Raw genomic sequence first — 17,495 nt, 5'->3', positions numbered from 1 at the left:
TCCACTCTCCATTTCGCGTTGGCCGGGTTATGTGCTGCTTGCGGTACCGTGTATAATGTCGCCTCAAGTCAAAACGCCTTGCCGTACTACTTTTGCCCTCGGACATGAAATCTGCGCATGCTGTTGCCGTTGCTCTAATACTATTCTAATTGCTTCCCCCTCGTTGTTGTGATCCGATGTTACTACTTGTCGAGTGAATGCAGAATCGGTGTGTTGATGTTGCATGGATATCATAAGGTCGCCCACGGCACCCACAGGTCCACACACCTCAGCAGTATCCTGAGATTCCACACCACCTGCTGCCATGCAGAATTGACCATCAGTCAGGCATTGCGCATTGAGAAGACTGATGACAACCACGCTTCCTGTTGCAGCAATTACGATGGCAGCGACAGATCCCCGCCGGTTCGAGGTCGTCCTCGCCAGTGGGCCTCACCAGCCATGGCCACCAACCTCAGGCGGTTCCATCTCCTGTCACATGCCGTGGATGATAGTGGGAAGAGACGCAATATCTTTAGAGCACACAAGAACACTTCACGGTATTTCCACACCACATCCAGGCGATCAATCGTGAAATCTCCTTCCCACTATGGTGCACGACCGAGACCGAGGCAAAGATCCATCCCATCTTCATCCACGCCTGACCCCTTGGTCAAAGTCAACAGGGGCCTTGATCGACCTGCCGACCACGTCCTTTACCCAGGTATTCAAAGTCTGCTCAATCCGGAAGAAGCAAGGGAGGAGTTGCGGATCGCAGAGGCCAACGAGAAGAGGCTTATCCAATCGGAAATGGAGAGTGCACAGGCTGCACACAGTGCGTTCAAGCAGCATATACGATCGCATCACGAAAAGCTGAGCGCCTTTTCCCTCACTGAGCAAGACCTAGAACGAGCGGTGAAGGCGGCGCGGATCGATGCAAAATTCAGCAAGATCCGAGCTTGGCGTTTGCGCATACAGAAGGCCATGGAGACAAGGGTCTCCGAGCTTCAATCCAAATCTCTTCATATTTTGCAAAAGGTTGATTCTTCCGTTGACCTCGTCGATGCTGAGCTCCAACAATGGCGCCGATCAGTTGCCAAGTATCGTCAGGAACTTGCCGTCGTTGGCACACGCCTAGAAGCCAGTATAGCAACATTAAAGTCTGACATAGACGAGGAGACTGGCCGAGTCTTCTTCAATCGAATGAGAGAGATTTATAGTGTCGCCTATGACGCCTTCGAAGAATTGCTTGAATGCACCTCCATGACTAGTCTTACCCGACTCAACAACGAACTTGCTTCATCCGGCATATCTTCTGCGACAGGGCGAGAGCCGGCTCGAAGGTTTTTAGCAGGCCTAGAGGACGGCGCTCTGCGAAGAGTCCTCATCGATCTGGCTTTCTGGGCTGTCGATGCACGACCCATTTTCGCGGCCATTGGTCTTGAACTACACTACTACAGACGATTGCGTGTCAAAGGGCTTGCATACAAGGCCATGCCCGAGGTTTTTGCACATGACTACCGGCAGCTATTCCGTGCACATGCATTCCGCCGATTTAGTGTATACTGTCGGGACATCAACCAGCAAATTCGCCGCTTGCGAGGCATTATGATTTACCTCAAACCCCCTGGCTTTGTGCAATATGATGGGCATCTATTGAAACATCTTCCAACGCTGGTCGCATTTGAGGGTCAACGATGTCTTGCCGAGTTCAGGAGTGTCCTGGAACCGCTTGCCATTTCTAATGAAGCGGGGGACCTTCCACTTCAACAAGCCCTGTTGCACGACCTGCGCCCTTTCTATGATTCTCTTGTCCAGTTAAACCCAATACGGACAGAGTTAGACAAGCTCAATGATTGCTGGACAGAGCTTGCTGAAATCGAAAAGTCCCGACACCAGTCTCCATTAGCTCTGGTTAAGCGACACACGTATCTGCTTACCAGAACCACTGCCATAATCCGCGAAACTCAGGAAGCGCTTGATACGGTCAGAATATGGCGTGCTATTGCAAACGTGGCCCTGGGGATTCACAAAACATCCAGAATTCAACACTGGCCCTCGATGGAAAAGTCTCATGATACTGAGCCTGGTCCGAACCTCAATCTTGGGAAGCTATCACTAAGGTCGCATAGGTGGCCCGAACCTATGTCTGCGGCACTGAATCCCATTGTCTCGTGGCTTCCATTGTCACCATCTTTGTATCCACTACGTGGAAATATCCCAATCCACTATGTGACAACAATGATGTCTCTTAAGTTTGTCTCACAGCGATTTGCAAGGTCGAGTCTTCTCGGAATTGACCTTGTCTTGTCAGAACCTCCTACGAGCGGGCCGTACTCTATGAAATCCAGAATTAATTTTCTGCTAATCGCGAGTGAGAACGAAGTTGCTGTTGTTGACATGGATTATATGCCTGTCAATTTGAGCCATAACGTCGACCCAATTTTGCAACAGACTTTGGGAAATCCAAGAATAGTGAAAGTTGGTGTGCATACTGAGCTGCAGCGCCGCATACTGGGGACTGATAACGGCATTGATCTAGTCAATGCTGTAGATCTATCCACTGAGCAGTTGCCTCCAGAAACGAACAACGACCCTACATTTCAGACCCTTTCGACGATGGCCGATGCCAACCTCGGTAGTCCACTACCGAAGTTATTATTAACAAATAGTGTTTTATGTAAGGCTGGGACAAACAATCCCATCTTATACTTTGGACGTAAGTTACTTCACTCTTAGGCTCAAAAGACAAAGTTCTAATTTCGGTGCTCCAGATCTGGCCTGCCGCCCATATGCTGCGCTCCAGCTACTCAACAAGGCTCGTGCACACGGAAATGAGCGGTCAATGAGTAAGTTACCAGAGGCAAGCCTTGGACCGATTATCGTGCACCCTTTACCGAAAGACTACCCAGGGTTGTCAGTTGTCTTACAGAAGATTTCACCACCACTCTATAGAATGAGGTACCAATATCTCAGGGACCTTGTTGAGGAGATGTGCACCCGCGTGATCAAGAACAATGCTTACTTGCGCGCTCGTCAAACTACGTACTGCACAGATTGGAGGCGCAGTATTTTGGAGGGATACATTCGTCTGACAACTTTCGGCCAATCATTCCAGCAGGTGTGTAACCGTCTCGATCTACCACTTCAACGACGGATCGAAGAAGCATATCGCCTAGAGCACTCTGTCACATTAAATGGAGAGCGGTCTCATGGTCTACTGGCGTTTACACTCCTCTCTCTGGTGAGAACAGCCAGGCTCCCTTTAAGTCTAGATCATGAGCCCGAGCTCAGAGCAGCCAGCCAGAAGTTCTTGCACACAGAACATGGTAGTGATGGAGACCAGTGGGCCGCATGGGCACGCGATGTTATAGAAGTACCCCTAGATCGAACATCAAGAAAGAAAGGCATTCGTGTCGCACCCTCAGTTGCTAGTCCTTCTCCCGTTACACTGCCTTCTGGGAGAGTGAGTTCAGCACCCCATCGCTCGATTCTGCCTATTGGAGGCAGACGAAAGCTCTTAAGCGAGAAAAGAAGGGTGAAAGTAAGGCAGGAACGAACTCGACGAGAGACATCACACGTGCAAAAGGAAATCGAAGAGAATGCCAACATAGTTGGAACAACAAGTGAAGTGCCTGCTATAGGCCACGGGGTTGAATGCTCTGGCGCTGTTCCTGGGAAGCCTCAGGGGAGGGCAAAGGAAAGTACAGATATTATCAACAAAGTTGGGACAATAGCTGGGGGCACTGAGAACCCTTGCGATGTTGAAACTTCTAGCGCTCCTCGTCCGCCGCCGCCTTCACGAAGGAAAACTAAAATCCTCGAGAAAGCCAGCAAAGTTGAGAATACAACCAGTGGAAGAACTGACACTAGTGGTAGGGCTGATTCTCCTCCTGCAGCAGAGAATGTCAGCACTTTCTTCTTTGGAAACTTCATCCAAACGCGTATCAAACCAATATTCGCCGGCGGAGACGGACCCCCAACGCAAGACCAGCAACCTACAGAGATTGCTCCTACTGAGAAAGAGGAGGCGAAAAGGCATGTCGATTCACGGCGTATGCCGAAGTTGCGGACTATCGAAAAGAGGAAGATACAGCAGAAGGACGTCCCTGTTGCCAGGGTGCTGTCGACGCCAGGACCAAAAATCCGCAAGTCACTGCGGCTCCCGCGAGGCGTGTACCTAGGCTTCGTTCGATGAAGGGGGCCCCGATGCTTCCGTTGAGAACATCGAGCTGCCGTAGGGTAAGCCTAGTACATCCAGCACCATGGTGGGAGGTGTAGCTGTAGCTTCGCCCTAACAGACATCACACCGCTAGTAGGCTGGGAAATGCATGGGCCCGACAAAACATCCAAGGGGGTGCATATGGGACGAGTATGCTACGGCGAGGAGGAGAGGGAAGGCAGCTTTCCAGATGTTGGATGTAGAGAGATAGACAGACATCCGGGAACAGCCTGTACTTATAACTAATATACCAGTGTAATTATATCTTGTATCCTCTCTTCCAGCCTGTGGCCGGACTGCTTCCGACAAGCATTATTCTTTAAAGACACAGAAGAAACGGGCCCCTGGGCCAAAAATCTACCATATCCCCGAAAATATCCACCACAAAATCCATTGAGTGTTACTTCGACTTTTTGGGGGGCCCGCCCGGGAAAATTGGTGTTTGTTGTCGATGCTAATAAATAATTGTGACTTGTCGGAATAGGGGTACCTTCACTTACGACTCGCTATAACACGTCAGGTAAGTAGAAGGCAGGCAGGGATGCAGACAGGCAGACAGCAAACGGCAGGGTATTCAAGATATGCTAGCTAACTAGATACATAGACACAATAGCACTACATAAATCCTACAGGAACACCACTTTCCTTCTTCTTACCCCCTACCCCAGCGCCTCCAAAACCTATTATTACTACTGCCAGCCTTTTTCGCGCCGCTGGTATCCCTCCTCGCGACACGCCAGTAATAAACGGGGACGCCACTCACGACAAACGCAACGACGATAACGGTCTGCAGGGGCTGAGCTATGACAGCGCGACTCACGAGGAACAGGCTGACGCAGCAGAAGACGATGGGCGTGGAGATCCAGGTGCGGTAGGGGCGCTCAAGGTGCGGCTCGCGGATGCGCAGGACGATCAGGCCCAGGACGGTCAAGAAATAGAAGGTGTAGCCCGCGACGCCGTAGAACGTGATCAGCGTCTCGAACTCGCCGACGCAAACGTAGATCATGGTCAGCGCGGCGTTGAGAAGCATTGCGTTCACGGGCGTGTAGCCTACGCCGATGGACTCGTCGCCGAAGAGGCGGGAGGTGGCTTTGGAGAGCCAGGATCGCTGGCGGAGTTTGTTGAGTGGTGTCGGTGGGATGTCAGGGCCGTTTGAGGAGGCTCCGAAGCCGATGCGCCCGAAGAGCGCGGGGATGTAGCCTTCGCGGCCGGCGACGTAGACAAGGCGCCCGGAGGTGAATGTTGTGGCGTTGAGGGCGCCGAAGCAAGATGCGGAGACGATGAGTGCGAGGATGAGGCCGCCGATCGGGCCGAAGACTTTGCTTCCGAATTGGACGGCAACGGTGTTGGATTTGTTGATGGTTTCGAGGGGAAGGACAAAGATGTAGGATATGTTGGCGAGGAGGTAGCAGGCGATGACCGCAGGCATCGCTGTGTGGAGAACCCGCGGTAGGTCGCGGCTGGGATTTTTGAACTCGCCCGTTACATAGTTTGTGTTGTCCCAGCCGTCGAACGCCCATAGACCTGCATAGAGCGCAACTGCCCAGTTGGAGATATCATGGGACGTGCCCTCGAACCACTGGTGGGTTCGCCAATCTGTGTTGGCCGAGCCGTTGAACGAAAGTCCAGTGGTCGCGACAACGATGCCGATGATGGTGACGGCTATCAATGCAATGAATTTGAAGAACATAAAAAGATCACCCAACCGTGCGGCGAAACGGGTCGAGATGCAGTTAAACAATGTGACGAGGACCAGAGCCACAATGGCTGGAATTTTGTTGATCCAGGGGTTCACATCTTCGACTTCTGCCCCTATGGCAGCACGTACAACGTACTCCCCGAAAATGATTGCGATGATTGCTGCACTTCCAGGTTTCAGGACCAGGATAGCCGTCCATGTGAAGAGGAAACCTGCCACTTCTCCAAAGATTTTCGCCAGGTAAATTTGTGCACCGCCGTTGAAGGGGATGGCTCCGCCCAGTTCTGCATAGGATGCGGCACCGGTCCATGCGAGAAGACCGGAGATCGTCCACACTATAAGCGATGCACCGGGAGACCCTGTATGGGAATTCACTTGTGCAGGGGAAGAGAATATGCCTGAGCCTATAATTAAACCGACCACCAAGGACAGACCGTTCAAGTACGTCAAAGTCTTGTTCTTCTCTAGGTTTTGCAGATTTCCTCGTCGCTCGAGCGATAATGAGACAGCTGAAGGGTTTCCCAGGGCAGTATATCCGCCACCGGACGTCGAAGAGAGTGGGAAGAGCGCGGGCGTAAAGTCGAATACGGAGGATACTGAATAGGAACGATCGCGGAGACGTCCTCGTGCGGCTGCATGGGCGTCGTCCAAAGGGTCCTCATGTTCCAACGAGAGTCTTCTTGATGATGAGATGCCAGATCGTGAAGAAGACTCGGACGTAGGGAGATCGTCGTGCTCAGAATCGGCAAGAGATGCGAGTTCGAGAGAGTCCCGTCCTGCAAGCGGCTGAAATCCAGGACGGGACATGGTTGAGGTGGACAAGATTTACTGAGATGTGTATGTCATTGCCTCAGTCGGATCATTGTGAAGCGTATTTAGGACCGTGGTACGCTTTCAATACCCTCAACAAGATTGGCAGCGCGCGCCGGTGTTGGCTGGACGTGCTGTGGGAGTAGGAATGGGAGAGGAGCCGATTTGGTGAAGGTGGTCTGCATGCGGTCGAGATTATGCGCCAAGCTCCTTTAGACAAAGCTAGTTTACGTTAAGCAATTTAGCTCATCATTTTTGTATGCACTTACTGCTACTAGCATCCACTAAGTAAGACGAGCCATATATTGACACTACAGTTTTATACGGGTCAAATACGAAGCACTCGTCCCATCTCAGCTTGATCGGGTTGATGATTATTTAGCCACAGTTTACATTTTGGAGGATCGCTTGATTCGTAGACTTCAAACGGATTAGACAGCAGGTTTGTATTGACCAGTCTAGGCTATCGTTCCGGGTGTCTTAATCTCATGTGTCGCTCATAGTTATCTCGTCTGGAGAACTCCTTTCCTCCCTGCTGGGAGTACTTGCAATATTGAAAAGGGCACCAAAATAAGGCACTGTCCTCAACGGCCTCTGGATGTCTTTGCTTGCAATGACGCTTAAGGTCTTTCTTGTATCTGAATCCTATGCTCGCGCAGATTGGATTATCGCACTTGAATGGAAGCGTGTGCGATTTCGTGTGGCGGCTGGCAAAGAAGACGTTAATACCTCAATTGGAGCGGGGCATTGGGGCAACTCGAATGACATTGAGGACATTCGTAGGGTAGTCCCTCGGACTCTTCAAACGATGGCCCGACGAAAAGAGATCCTCCGGCATCTGCCTGTGATGGATACGGGGAAAGGGTGTCGATCGGGTTTGGTGGCAAATTCGGTAAAAGAGTGTCAATGGGGTCTCCTCGAGTTACGCCTTTGTTAGAACTCTCTGGAGAAAAGGCTGGATGGGAATGAAAAGGCTCATCATGCGTCGTTTGTTGTGCTGGATTGGGTTCCTCGGGGGGTTGGGAAGTATGATTCCGTCGGTCAAGGAGCCTAGGGTCGATAAACTGTTCGTGATAATGAAGATGAAGATTTTGACCGGCTCTAGACTGGTTGGTCTTTGAAATCTACCTCCGTGGGCTGAATTGGGCCTTTACTGGCCCGGTGATCAGCCCTTCGGAAGCCTCGTGTCCAGCACAAGAGCAACAACAAGATGAGGGAAGCAAAATGAGTGAGGTGACTGGCGGGCGCAAGTAGCCAGACAACACCGCAGCGAAGAGAAGGAAGGGGAGAGGGAAAGCTGGTGAGAGCCGCTCTATTATAGACCAGCTCATTGGTTACTTCTTGGCATGATAGGCCTCATATTTCCTTGGCCTTCTGCAGAGCAATAGGAGTCGCCCACTATGTTGCATAGAGATCAGAATGATAGGATGCCGGCCATTAGACCTCACCGTCACAATCGACCTTTATTCGTGCTTTAGGAGAGCAGGGTAGCGAGCGGTCAGTCTGGTGAATCTCATTAGATACCCTTCTACGCAAGGCAGTTTTGGTAGGCCAGGAATGTCCCAGAATTGTCCCAGAATTGCTCAGCAAGGGGCTGTTGCAGATATCTTGCACCCATAGAAGAAGCCGATGCCTCTCAATTTGATTGATTGAGGTATAAAACGCCTTTCCTGTTTCCTTTCCTTTCTCCTAGCTCTTCATTTTCTTTCAGTCCACAAGCCTTTCCCTGCCTGTTTACGTGACTGGCCCCCTCAAAACATATCCAGCAACAATGTCTGGCAAGGTCATTGACGCTATCGACCAAGTCCGTGGCTTGATCGAGGTGCTCGAGAATACTCAGCCCAGACCAGCATTCATCCTTATCGACATTGAAGGGGTGAACCTCTCTCGGAATGGGTTGATCGCTATCATTCAAGTCCTAATTCCTCCTAAAAAAAAATGGTATTCCTGGTGGACGTCCATGTACTAAAAGCAGAGGCATTTGCCACGCCAAGCAGTAAAGGGTTGACTTTGAGGACGATTCTGGAGTCGGAGCAATTTCCCAAGGTATTTTTCGACATCCGCAATGATTCTGACGCCCTTTACAGTCTCTTCAATATTCAAGTCAGCGGCGTGGTTGATTTGCAGCTCTTTGAATTTGCATCTCGCCGTCCACGCGGAAGATTTGTCAAAGGGCTATCGAAATGTATTTCCGAATCCAGCATCCTCAGCTGGGAAGATGCAGGCGAATGGCGTGAAGGTAAAGCTCAGGGCCAAAAGCTCTTTGCTCCCGAACGGGGCGGGCGGTATGAAGTGTTCCTTGAGCGCCCAATTCCTCCCCCAATTGTCTAATATTGTGTGCAAGATGTGTTGCATATACCGCAGCTGCTGTTGAGTTATTCTCGACGTATGGACGCTAGGCATGCCTCTCAAGTTCAATCCGAGACCAAAAATCGCATTTTGCTCTCGCAGAGCCCAACTTTCAATGGCAAGGGACAACACATGGCACTTGGTCCACATTTCGTTACGAAAGGGTATCTTATCTTCAGCACTGAAAGCAGCAGCCCGCGCTCAATGATCATGCTAATGATGGCTTAGCAGTGCATGGCAGTCACCGCTTTCCTTCCCGATGGATATAGTCTGCTCGATAAGTCTGGACAAGCACTGTACCTTCGCAACAGCCTCGCCTGTCGACCTCACGCTCGACCGTAAAGACGCAGTCACTGCTTCTGATGAGATGACAGAGCTCGAAGTGGCAATTAGGAATGTGAATTTTATGCACCCCGGATTACTTCCTCGACTATCGGGGCAGAGAGGCTGTTTAGATAGCGATGGGGACAACCAAGAGGATGGTTTTGGGGCATCAGGTATCTAGTCTTCGGAGCCAAGACGAATCGGATACTGATTCAGTCAATGCCTATACTGCTTGCAGCTCTAGTGACTGCGGCTATTGCGGACGTTGTATGTACTGATACCTGATCAGTCAAAGTCGCAGGCTGAGATTTTTTGATATGGTTGTTGTATTGTGAAGTGTATCAGCACCTAGGCCGGGATTTGAATTTTCCACGATCCCGGGATTTCGAGCTGTAGTTGGCCTTTCCAAGGGAATGGACAAGCCACAGATGTCTACAAGGAGCTGAAGCCGCATCAAGTAGAGATGCACAATGCTGCTCAAGCTAAGAGCTGGGTATTCGAGTGTGGCGACCGGTCACCGTTTTTCCGTGGTTACTGATCTGGGATTCCTGTGAGCATGATATGTCCCGAGGACAATGACAACCAAAATCAAGCATAGTACTTTGGCCATGAAATTTTGGCCTCATGGGCTGCACGGATCAAGTAATCAATGGGTTCGAGCTTCGAATGTCCTTCCACAACATTTTCCCACCAGCGTCACTAGTTTTCGGATACCATAAGAAATTTTGCAATTCTTGCTTCAGGTTTGGCCAATCTGCAATGCGAAGTCGGTGAGAGAGCCTTTCCAGAACTGATAGATACCAGGAGCTCTCAGTAGAGTCCATCGTTGCAATCGCACCCATGAACGTGATCCATAATAAAAGCTTGTTTGCTTCGTGCCATCTCCTGTAAATCAATGGGTCTAATAATTGTTGTCTGATCTGCCGGCCGAGTCGCACAACTAGATCTGCAACGGGTATCGGAAATACAATGAGTAAGCTGTATACCGTTGCAGCTGACCAGATTGCCACATAAAAGAGGGCTCTTTGCCTGTGATTTGAGTTCTGAAGTCAATGGACAGCCCGACATCAATGCATGCAGTGTCGCGTCCCTCTGGTTAGCCAACATATTCAGCGGTGGAGCCTCCAGTCTCGCTGCCACGTAGCCATCCATCGCCATGGTATAGTTCGAAAGCCTAGTCATAACAGACAGTAATTGTAATGAATCCCTGGGTTCCAATAACTTTGAGATCTCCGAGAATCCACTGCCCGAGTTGGACAGAGTATGATTGTGTTCACTCATGGTGAACGTCGAATTTCTTTGTATTATCCGCCTGCCATAAACGGGACAGAGGGTTGCTTTAATGTTCTTGATGCTAAGATCAAATCACCACTAGTCAAGAAATATCAGCTATTTCCGTAGTCATGCAAAGTTGAAGCGAACGGTAGAGTTGGAAAAGAGCACTGAGAACTCACTATGTTATTGTGGAGGCGAGACCAGGCAGAAGGATAGTTGTGAGACCTTCTCTCATCTCTATCATTCTGCGTAGACCGAAATGGATCGCAACTGAATCTAGCCGAGCGGCATAGACGTTGAGCCCTCTTAGTGAATCCAGAGGACATTGTAACGGCATTGACTCAGCTAATCCGTCCTCATCGCGCTGTGGATTGCTAATATCTGAACAAAGAAGATATTAATCTCACTACAGCTTCTTGGGAATCGTTAAATCTCCTGTGAATACCATGGAGTACTTCCGAATGGCAAAGTGACAATGCATTCGCTTCTGGCCCCGGTTTGGAATTGAGGCTTTTCGCCTTATGAACTGGCTAAGAACAAGACCGTGGAACAAGACAGGATCCGACATGTAACGGGCCAAACGGCAATCCACAATGGAGGTTCCGTCTCCAATAGCGAGCAACATATTCCGTTCGAAATGATAAACTGAGGCGTACGACCGATCAGTCAGCAACCGAGCGAAATCAAGCGGAGTCCAGATGCCTTCATTGGGCTCCAAGCATACTGACCTTGGTCAATGACGGGGCCTACGACTTCACCAGGCAGACTTATGGATAGGTCTCGAAGCGATCGAAAGATCTGGTGTTCAACTCTGGGACCGGAAGGGAGATCGTGATGGCGCCTTCGTCGGACTTCTTTTGATCAGGTGACTGCTGCCGCTGGTTTGATCAATTTGATATCCTGGTCGCCATTTTACGGCCTTGTCTTTAGGAACAAGGTGCCTGTGCTGTGTCCGCTTGACCCTGTGGCTCGATCTTCTTGCATCTGTCCATGCGGCACGAGACGCGTGGGCTCGAACCAAGGTATTGCCATTGTGCTTGGAGTGATCGTCAGGATCAACCGTCACGAAACTGAGTGGTAACCGGATATTGAAACGAGGGCTGTTGTTTCAGATCTGTCGATGAGCTCTTATCATCCCCAACCTTGTCCATATTATTGCGAATATGGATTGACCATATTTTCCAAAATGGCTGTCCCCTAGAAAGGTAGGGCGCACAGACAAGAGCCAACGCCTCTTTCCAACGGATGCAATAGGATGTTGATATTTTTCTGTGAACGAGCCCACCTCTCTAAGGCACTGACGCTAAGGACCAAGATGAAGACAAATAGCGAAAGACAAAGCCATGTTCACAAGACTGTATGTTCTGTTGCGGGACTTATCTGCTGGCCAGGTAGTGTAGACCTGGGCGTAAATGTTGGTGTACGAGGGAAAAGGTCCACCTTAGTCAGAGGAGGAATAAATACGAAGTCAAACTCACTCTTCACTGCCCAGCTTGAGCTTGAGATAACACTCAGATATGTAATCTCAGTCACGTGACACCGCCTTCTTGCACGTGAAATATCGTCCTGCAACCTTCCTCTCTGTCCACAATTGTATGATGGTGAGCCTGCACTGAGGCCCTGGACAACACAAGCACTTTACAGGATGAGGTGGTATGATGTCGTCTCCGCGCTGACAGTGCTACTGTCAACGTCCAGTGCCATCTTTGCCGACGACGCATTTCACATTGACTACCATCATGCCCTCCTCGGTGTCCCCCAATCCCATGCCACCTTCTTCCATAAGCCGCAAGTCTCGACAAATGCGTCGCTCTTATACTCCATCTCAGATAAGGCAGTACTAGGCGCCATCAATCCGAAAGATGGCTCGTTGTTGTGGAGGCAATCACTCGCCGGAAAACCCCTCGACTACGCGTCAAGTTCTTTTTTAGTTGCTCGAGAAAGAGACGGCCAAGTTATTAGTGCCCACGGAAGGGTTGTTTCAAGCTGGGACGCCCTCAATGGTAAACTGATCTGGTCCTACGATCTTCCCGAGGGGACCGTCGTCCAAGGACTGAAGTCTGTTCCTAGGTTGGGTGCCAATAGCGCCGCGATACCAGATCTGATCATACTGGCAACATCTGGGATGGCAAATGCGCACAATGTAATATGCCGTATCGCCAGCGACGGAAGTGGGCCTAGATGGGAGCACATTGATATGAGCACATCTGATACGCCCTCTGCCTGTCTAGCAACCTCGTCGAAGCATGCATACTATGTCACCAAATCCCATGGCCTGTTGGCCGGTGGGAAAGCTAAAGTGGTTGCCATTGATATTGTTACCGGAAAAGAAATATCTACAACCCAAATTGCTGTAGACTCCGATGCTCTTGGTGAAAATGGCCATTATTGTATCGGCTCTCAATCGGGCTTCCCATTCCTGATATCCTCAGAAAAGCCTTACAAAACAATCAAAGTCAGCGCTTTGAGCACTTCCAAGGTCAACACTCTCAGTTTGGACGATAAAGACGAGGAGATTCAGTCATTGAGCGTTCTGTACCCCAGTGATCCCGAGGCTGCCCGTCATTTCCTGCTTCATATCAAAGGCAAGACACGACAATGGGCAGATGTCTACCATTTCAACACCAAATCAGGCGAAATAGTGAAAGCATATTCACTACCCGCGACGGAAGAGCAAAGCATCTTCTCCGTGAGCAGTAGCGGCCCAACATTATATTTCACTCGAAGCACCGGATCGGAATTGAGTCTCTATTCTTCAGAATCACATGGCCAGCTTGGGCGATGGCAGAGGACCGGAGGCCGAGCTCTTGAGACGGGTGTGCTTGTTCCCCACGCTGCGGCCGAAGTTGTCAGCAAAGCAAAGGATGGTTTTGCTGTTCGCATTGCTGAGACTAGCACAAGTGGAGACTGGTCCTTAATCCGAAATGGTGAATTGCTTTGGACGAGACCTGAGCAACTGGCGTATGCCAACATTGCTGCATGGTCCGATAATACTGGTACTGATCCTTTGGCCGAAGAACTTGACGTGGAAGCATCTGTAAACCCTCTCACAGCTTATGTGCATCGTCTGAAACGTCATCTTGCCGACCTTACTGGTCTTCCATCTTACATTGCAAGCCTACCGGATGCAATATTCAAATCTTCGCCAGATTCTGCGGCTGATACGCGACGAGATCTCGTCGGCACAAAGGTTGTAATTGTGGGAACAACCCGAAAAGAACTGATTGCACTTGATGCTACCAACGCTGGTGCTCTGTTGTGGCAGACAGATGTGTCTACTTATGCGGGCGACGGTGTTGATATCAAATCGCTCACTTTAAGCAACGGCCGTGCTACTACGTACCTCTCTGACGGATCTCTTGTTGTACTGGATGCTATTCGAGGCACTGTGATCGAGCATCAGCCAGGAACCATCCCTGTTTCTCAATTAGTCCATCTTCCGGGAAATCTAGCCCCGTCGATCGTCAAAGTTGGCGCCGACGGGACACCCCATCTTGCGGATGATTTTGCTCCTGCGAATCCGTTAGAGGGCAGTACCTTGGTCACAATTATTGATGACGGAAAAGCTATAGGCTGGAGCATTGGACAGAGTGTAGAGAAGACCTGGACACTCAACCCAAAACCCGGATTCAGATTCATCAAAGCCATCGCACGACCAGATCACGACCCCGTCGCATCGATCGGAAAGGTACTCGGCGACCGATCTGTTCTTTACAAATACATATCTCCAAATATTGCCCTCCTAATCGCCACCTCAAGCTCCAGCCTTATCACCTACCTCGTCGACTCCGTGACAGGTGCAGTACTACACACATCCACATGGCACGGCGTCGTACCAGGCACGAACATTCCGGCACTTGTCTCGGAAAATTGGTTTGCGTTCTCCTTTACAAGCCAAGATCCGATAACGAAAGGATTATCTACTCAGCTAATCATCTCTGAGCTTTACGAGTCGGATGTGTCAAATGAGCGCGGTGCTCTGGGTGCGCGAACCAACTACTCGTCGTTTTCAGCTGATGCCCTCACCTCTCCACATGTGATCTCACAGGCGTACACTGTGGCAGAGCAGATATCACATTTGGCTGTCACCCAGACGGGGCAGGGGATCACTTCTCGCCAACTCTTGGCCACACTTCCAGAGTTGAATGCGATTGTTGGCATTCCACGAGAAATCCTGGACGCTAGACGACCTTCTGGTCGAGATGCAAACGCTACGGAGAAAGAAGAAGGACTGCTCAGGTATAGTCCAGTACTTGAGTTGGAACCACGGTACTTCTTGACACATGCTCGAGAAGTAGTCGGCATCAAGAAGGTGATTGCATCGCCAAGTTTGCTGGAGAGCACCAGTGTGGTTTTCGCGTTTGGACATGATATTTTTGGAACTCAAGTCACACCTAGTCTTGCGTTTGATGTACTTGGAAAGGGATTTAATAGAATCCAACTGACACTCACAGTGGTAGCACTTGGTGCTGGTGTCTATGTTGTCAGACCATTTGCCAGAAAGAGAACTGTGGAAGGCAGGTGGAAGATGTGATGGACTCGCGCCAAGGTGTTGTGCAAGACATCGGAGAGAGCTGCTATATGTGGTGCGTGCTTGCACATGAAACTGGACCCAGCATCGTCGATAGAGCTATTTTTAATAGTCAGAAATAGATGAGAATTAAGGACCTCGACCTTGTTGCTCAGGGCGAAATTAGGCGCGCGTCAGACGGCAGGAGAGGACGAGAGGGAGCCTTTTAGGCGCGCTAGCCCGTGTAGCCGGCGCCTTGGGCGTCTGGATAGAAGCATCTAGTACCTTCTAAGCATGTGGGCCTCTATCAAAACGGTGCGTCATTCCTCCCCTCCTCTCACACCAAGCGAAGTCAGAGCAATCAATCCTGATCGTACAACCAATCTTTCTCTGTTTCAATGCGCCGGTGAGAAAGAGGCAGAGAATCCAGATCCATAAGGATTTTACTCGATTATTCCATTCTTTTGAGCGCCCAAATCCCGCACCTATCCGTTGCACCCTTCAGCCGGCTTTCCTTCCATTCTCGCCAGGCTGAACCATCCAACGTCGTGTCTTATTTCTCTCCCTCTCTTCCCACGTCCTTGGTTGCCATCAGCAAAAGAACCTTCGCCAAAAAAAAAAACCTCGACACCATATCTAACCAATCATACATTTTGTCACCATGGTGGCAGAATCCAAACTATACGATGCCCTGAGCGTATCACCCACAGCCACACAAGAAGAAATCAAGAAGGCTTATCGAAAGGCGGCCCTCAAATGGCACCCAGACAAGAACAAAGACAACCCCAACGCAGCTGAAAAGTTCAAAGAGGTTTCTCAGGCATATGAAGTACTGTCAGATCCTGAAAAGAGAAAAGTGTACGATGATTATGGCCTCGAATTCTTGCTCAAGGGAGGGCAGGCTCCGCCACCTGGTGCTGAAGGTATGCCTGGTGGTGGGTTTGGAGGCATGCCTGGCGGTTTCAACTTTGGAGGAATGCCAGGTGGCGCCGGCGGTACTCGCTCTTTCCACTTCACCTCTAATGGAGGTCAAGGGTTCAGCTTTTCCGATCCAAACGACATTTTCTCCAGCTTTACTCGTGGCGGCGCAGGTGGTGGTCCAGATGATGATGATTTTCTCAATCTGTTTGGTGGTTCCTTCGGCGGTGGCAGAAGTGCTGGAAGCAGGAGAACAACCGGTACTTTCCCACAGCGGCAGGCTAGACCTCAAACTCCCGAGGTGTCTGTCGTCGAACGGAACTTACCTGTCACCCTGGAAGATATCTATAAAGGTGCACACAAGAAGATGAAGATCAAGCGGAAGACTTTCAATTCTTCAGGTCAGCGGACGACTGAGGACAAAATCCTGGAAATGGACATCAAACCTGGTCTCAAAGCTGGCTCGAAGATCAAATTCTCGGGTGTTGGTGACCAAGAAGAAGGGGGCACTCAAGATCTACATTTCATTGTGGTTGAAAAACCACATCCTACACTTACCCGTGATGGAGATGATCTGCGCACAGTAATAGAGCTCGACCTGAAAGAGGCTCTCACCGGCTGGAAGCGGACCGTTACAACAATCGATGGCAAGCAACTGAATGTATCAGGAGGCGGCCCCACACCACCTGGATATGAAGAGAGATTTCCGGGTCTAGGGATGACGCTGTCCAAGAAGCCTAGTGAGAGAGGCGACTTCGTCGTTCAAGTCAAAGTCAACTTTCCTAGGTCCTTGACCCCAGCGCAAAAACAGAAGATCAAGGAAGTTCTTCCTTGAGAGAAATGTCCAAGAAAATGGACCGAGATAGCGATCAACCTTGACGCTGCAATGTTCAGTGGCCAAACCTGAATTTGTAGCGAGTCAAAATCTGAGGGAGAGAGGTGCCAGGCAGTCATTAGTTGGCGTTCCAGCTACATTTCAACGCTCGACAGTAGCGGCAGAGCGCATTTGACAGGAGGCTAATTATGCTTTCATTCTCTGCAAAGGCTGTCAAGGTGGTGGAGTCCGTGCCGGTGGGTATGTCATATGTTGGGAAGACAAAGGCCCGAAGATCGACCAATAGATCGACCTACTATCACTATCAGCAGGCCAAAACTACGAGATGAAAGTCAGAGCAGGAACTGATCATTTCCAGGTGTGCCCTCAACCACCAACAAGGCGCAGCCTGTCTCATGAGCCTTCCAACTTTGCCTGGCCACCTCTCGCACAACAGGCGTTACGGTTTTATCAAGAACCAGAAAAATACCCTCGAGTAATGAATTATGACAATTGGGCGGATCGGACTTAAAGCTTTTGATGTATGCGCATTTTTATAGTTCTCTGTAGAAAAATTACCATGAGATTACCTTTC

At 50.1% G+C, this 17,495-nt stretch overlaps 5 protein-coding genes across 5 annotated transcripts; 4 read left to right on the top strand and 1 right to left on the bottom strand.

The window, feature by feature from the left end:
• Positions 1 to 441: 441 nt before the first annotated feature.
• Positions 442 to 4,177, top strand: A1O9_02016 (uncharacterized protein; the record flags this gene model as incomplete). The annotated part of the gene is made up of 2 exons (XM_013407591.1): positions 442 to 2,698; positions 2,754 to 4,177. The coding sequence occupies 2 exons, from the start codon at positions 442 to 444 to the stop codon at positions 4,175 to 4,177; spliced, it is 3,681 nt and encodes a 1,226-aa protein (XP_013263045.1).
• A 676-nt stretch (positions 4,178 to 4,853) lies between these two features.
• On the bottom strand, positions 4,854 to 6,707 carry A1O9_02015 (uncharacterized protein; the record flags this gene model as incomplete). Its single annotated transcript, XM_013407590.1, has 1 exon — positions 4,854 to 6,707. One exon carries the CDS (start codon positions 6,705 to 6,707, stop codon positions 4,854 to 4,856), a length of 1,854 nt encoding a protein of 617 aa, XP_013263044.1.
• Positions 6,708 to 8,481: 1,774 nt separating this feature from the next.
• Positions 8,482 to 8,679, top strand: A1O9_02014 (uncharacterized protein; the record flags this gene model as incomplete). The annotated part of the gene is made up of 1 exon (XM_013407589.1): positions 8,482 to 8,679. The coding sequence occupies one exon, from the start codon at positions 8,482 to 8,484 to the stop codon at positions 8,677 to 8,679; it is 198 nt and encodes a 65-aa protein (XP_013263043.1).
• A 3,624-nt stretch (positions 8,680 to 12,303) lies between these two features.
• A1O9_02013 (uncharacterized protein) lies at positions 12,304 to 15,192 on the top strand (the record flags this gene model as incomplete). The annotated part of the gene is made up of 1 exon (XM_013407588.1): positions 12,304 to 15,192. One exon carries the CDS (start codon positions 12,304 to 12,306, stop codon positions 15,190 to 15,192), a length of 2,889 nt encoding a protein of 962 aa, XP_013263042.1.
• A 637-nt stretch (positions 15,193 to 15,829) lies between these two features.
• A1O9_02012 (DnaJ like subfamily B member 4) lies at positions 15,830 to 16,921 on the top strand (the record flags this gene model as incomplete). Its single annotated transcript, XM_013407587.1, has 1 exon — positions 15,830 to 16,921. The coding sequence occupies one exon, from the start codon at positions 15,830 to 15,832 to the stop codon at positions 16,919 to 16,921; it is 1,092 nt and encodes a 363-aa protein (XP_013263041.1).
• Positions 16,922 to 17,495: the final 574 nt, after the last annotated feature.

Source organism: Exophiala aquamarina (genome assembly GCF_000709125.1).
Source record: "Exophiala aquamarina CBS 119918 chromosome Unknown aczIA-supercont1.2, whole genome shotgun sequence".
NCBI classification, from domain to species: domain Eukaryota; kingdom Fungi; phylum Ascomycota; class Eurotiomycetes; order Chaetothyriales; family Herpotrichiellaceae; genus Exophiala; species Exophiala aquamarina.
The sequence above is the reverse complement of the archived record's forward strand: the minus strand, read 5'-3'. Positions and strand labels throughout refer to the sequence as shown.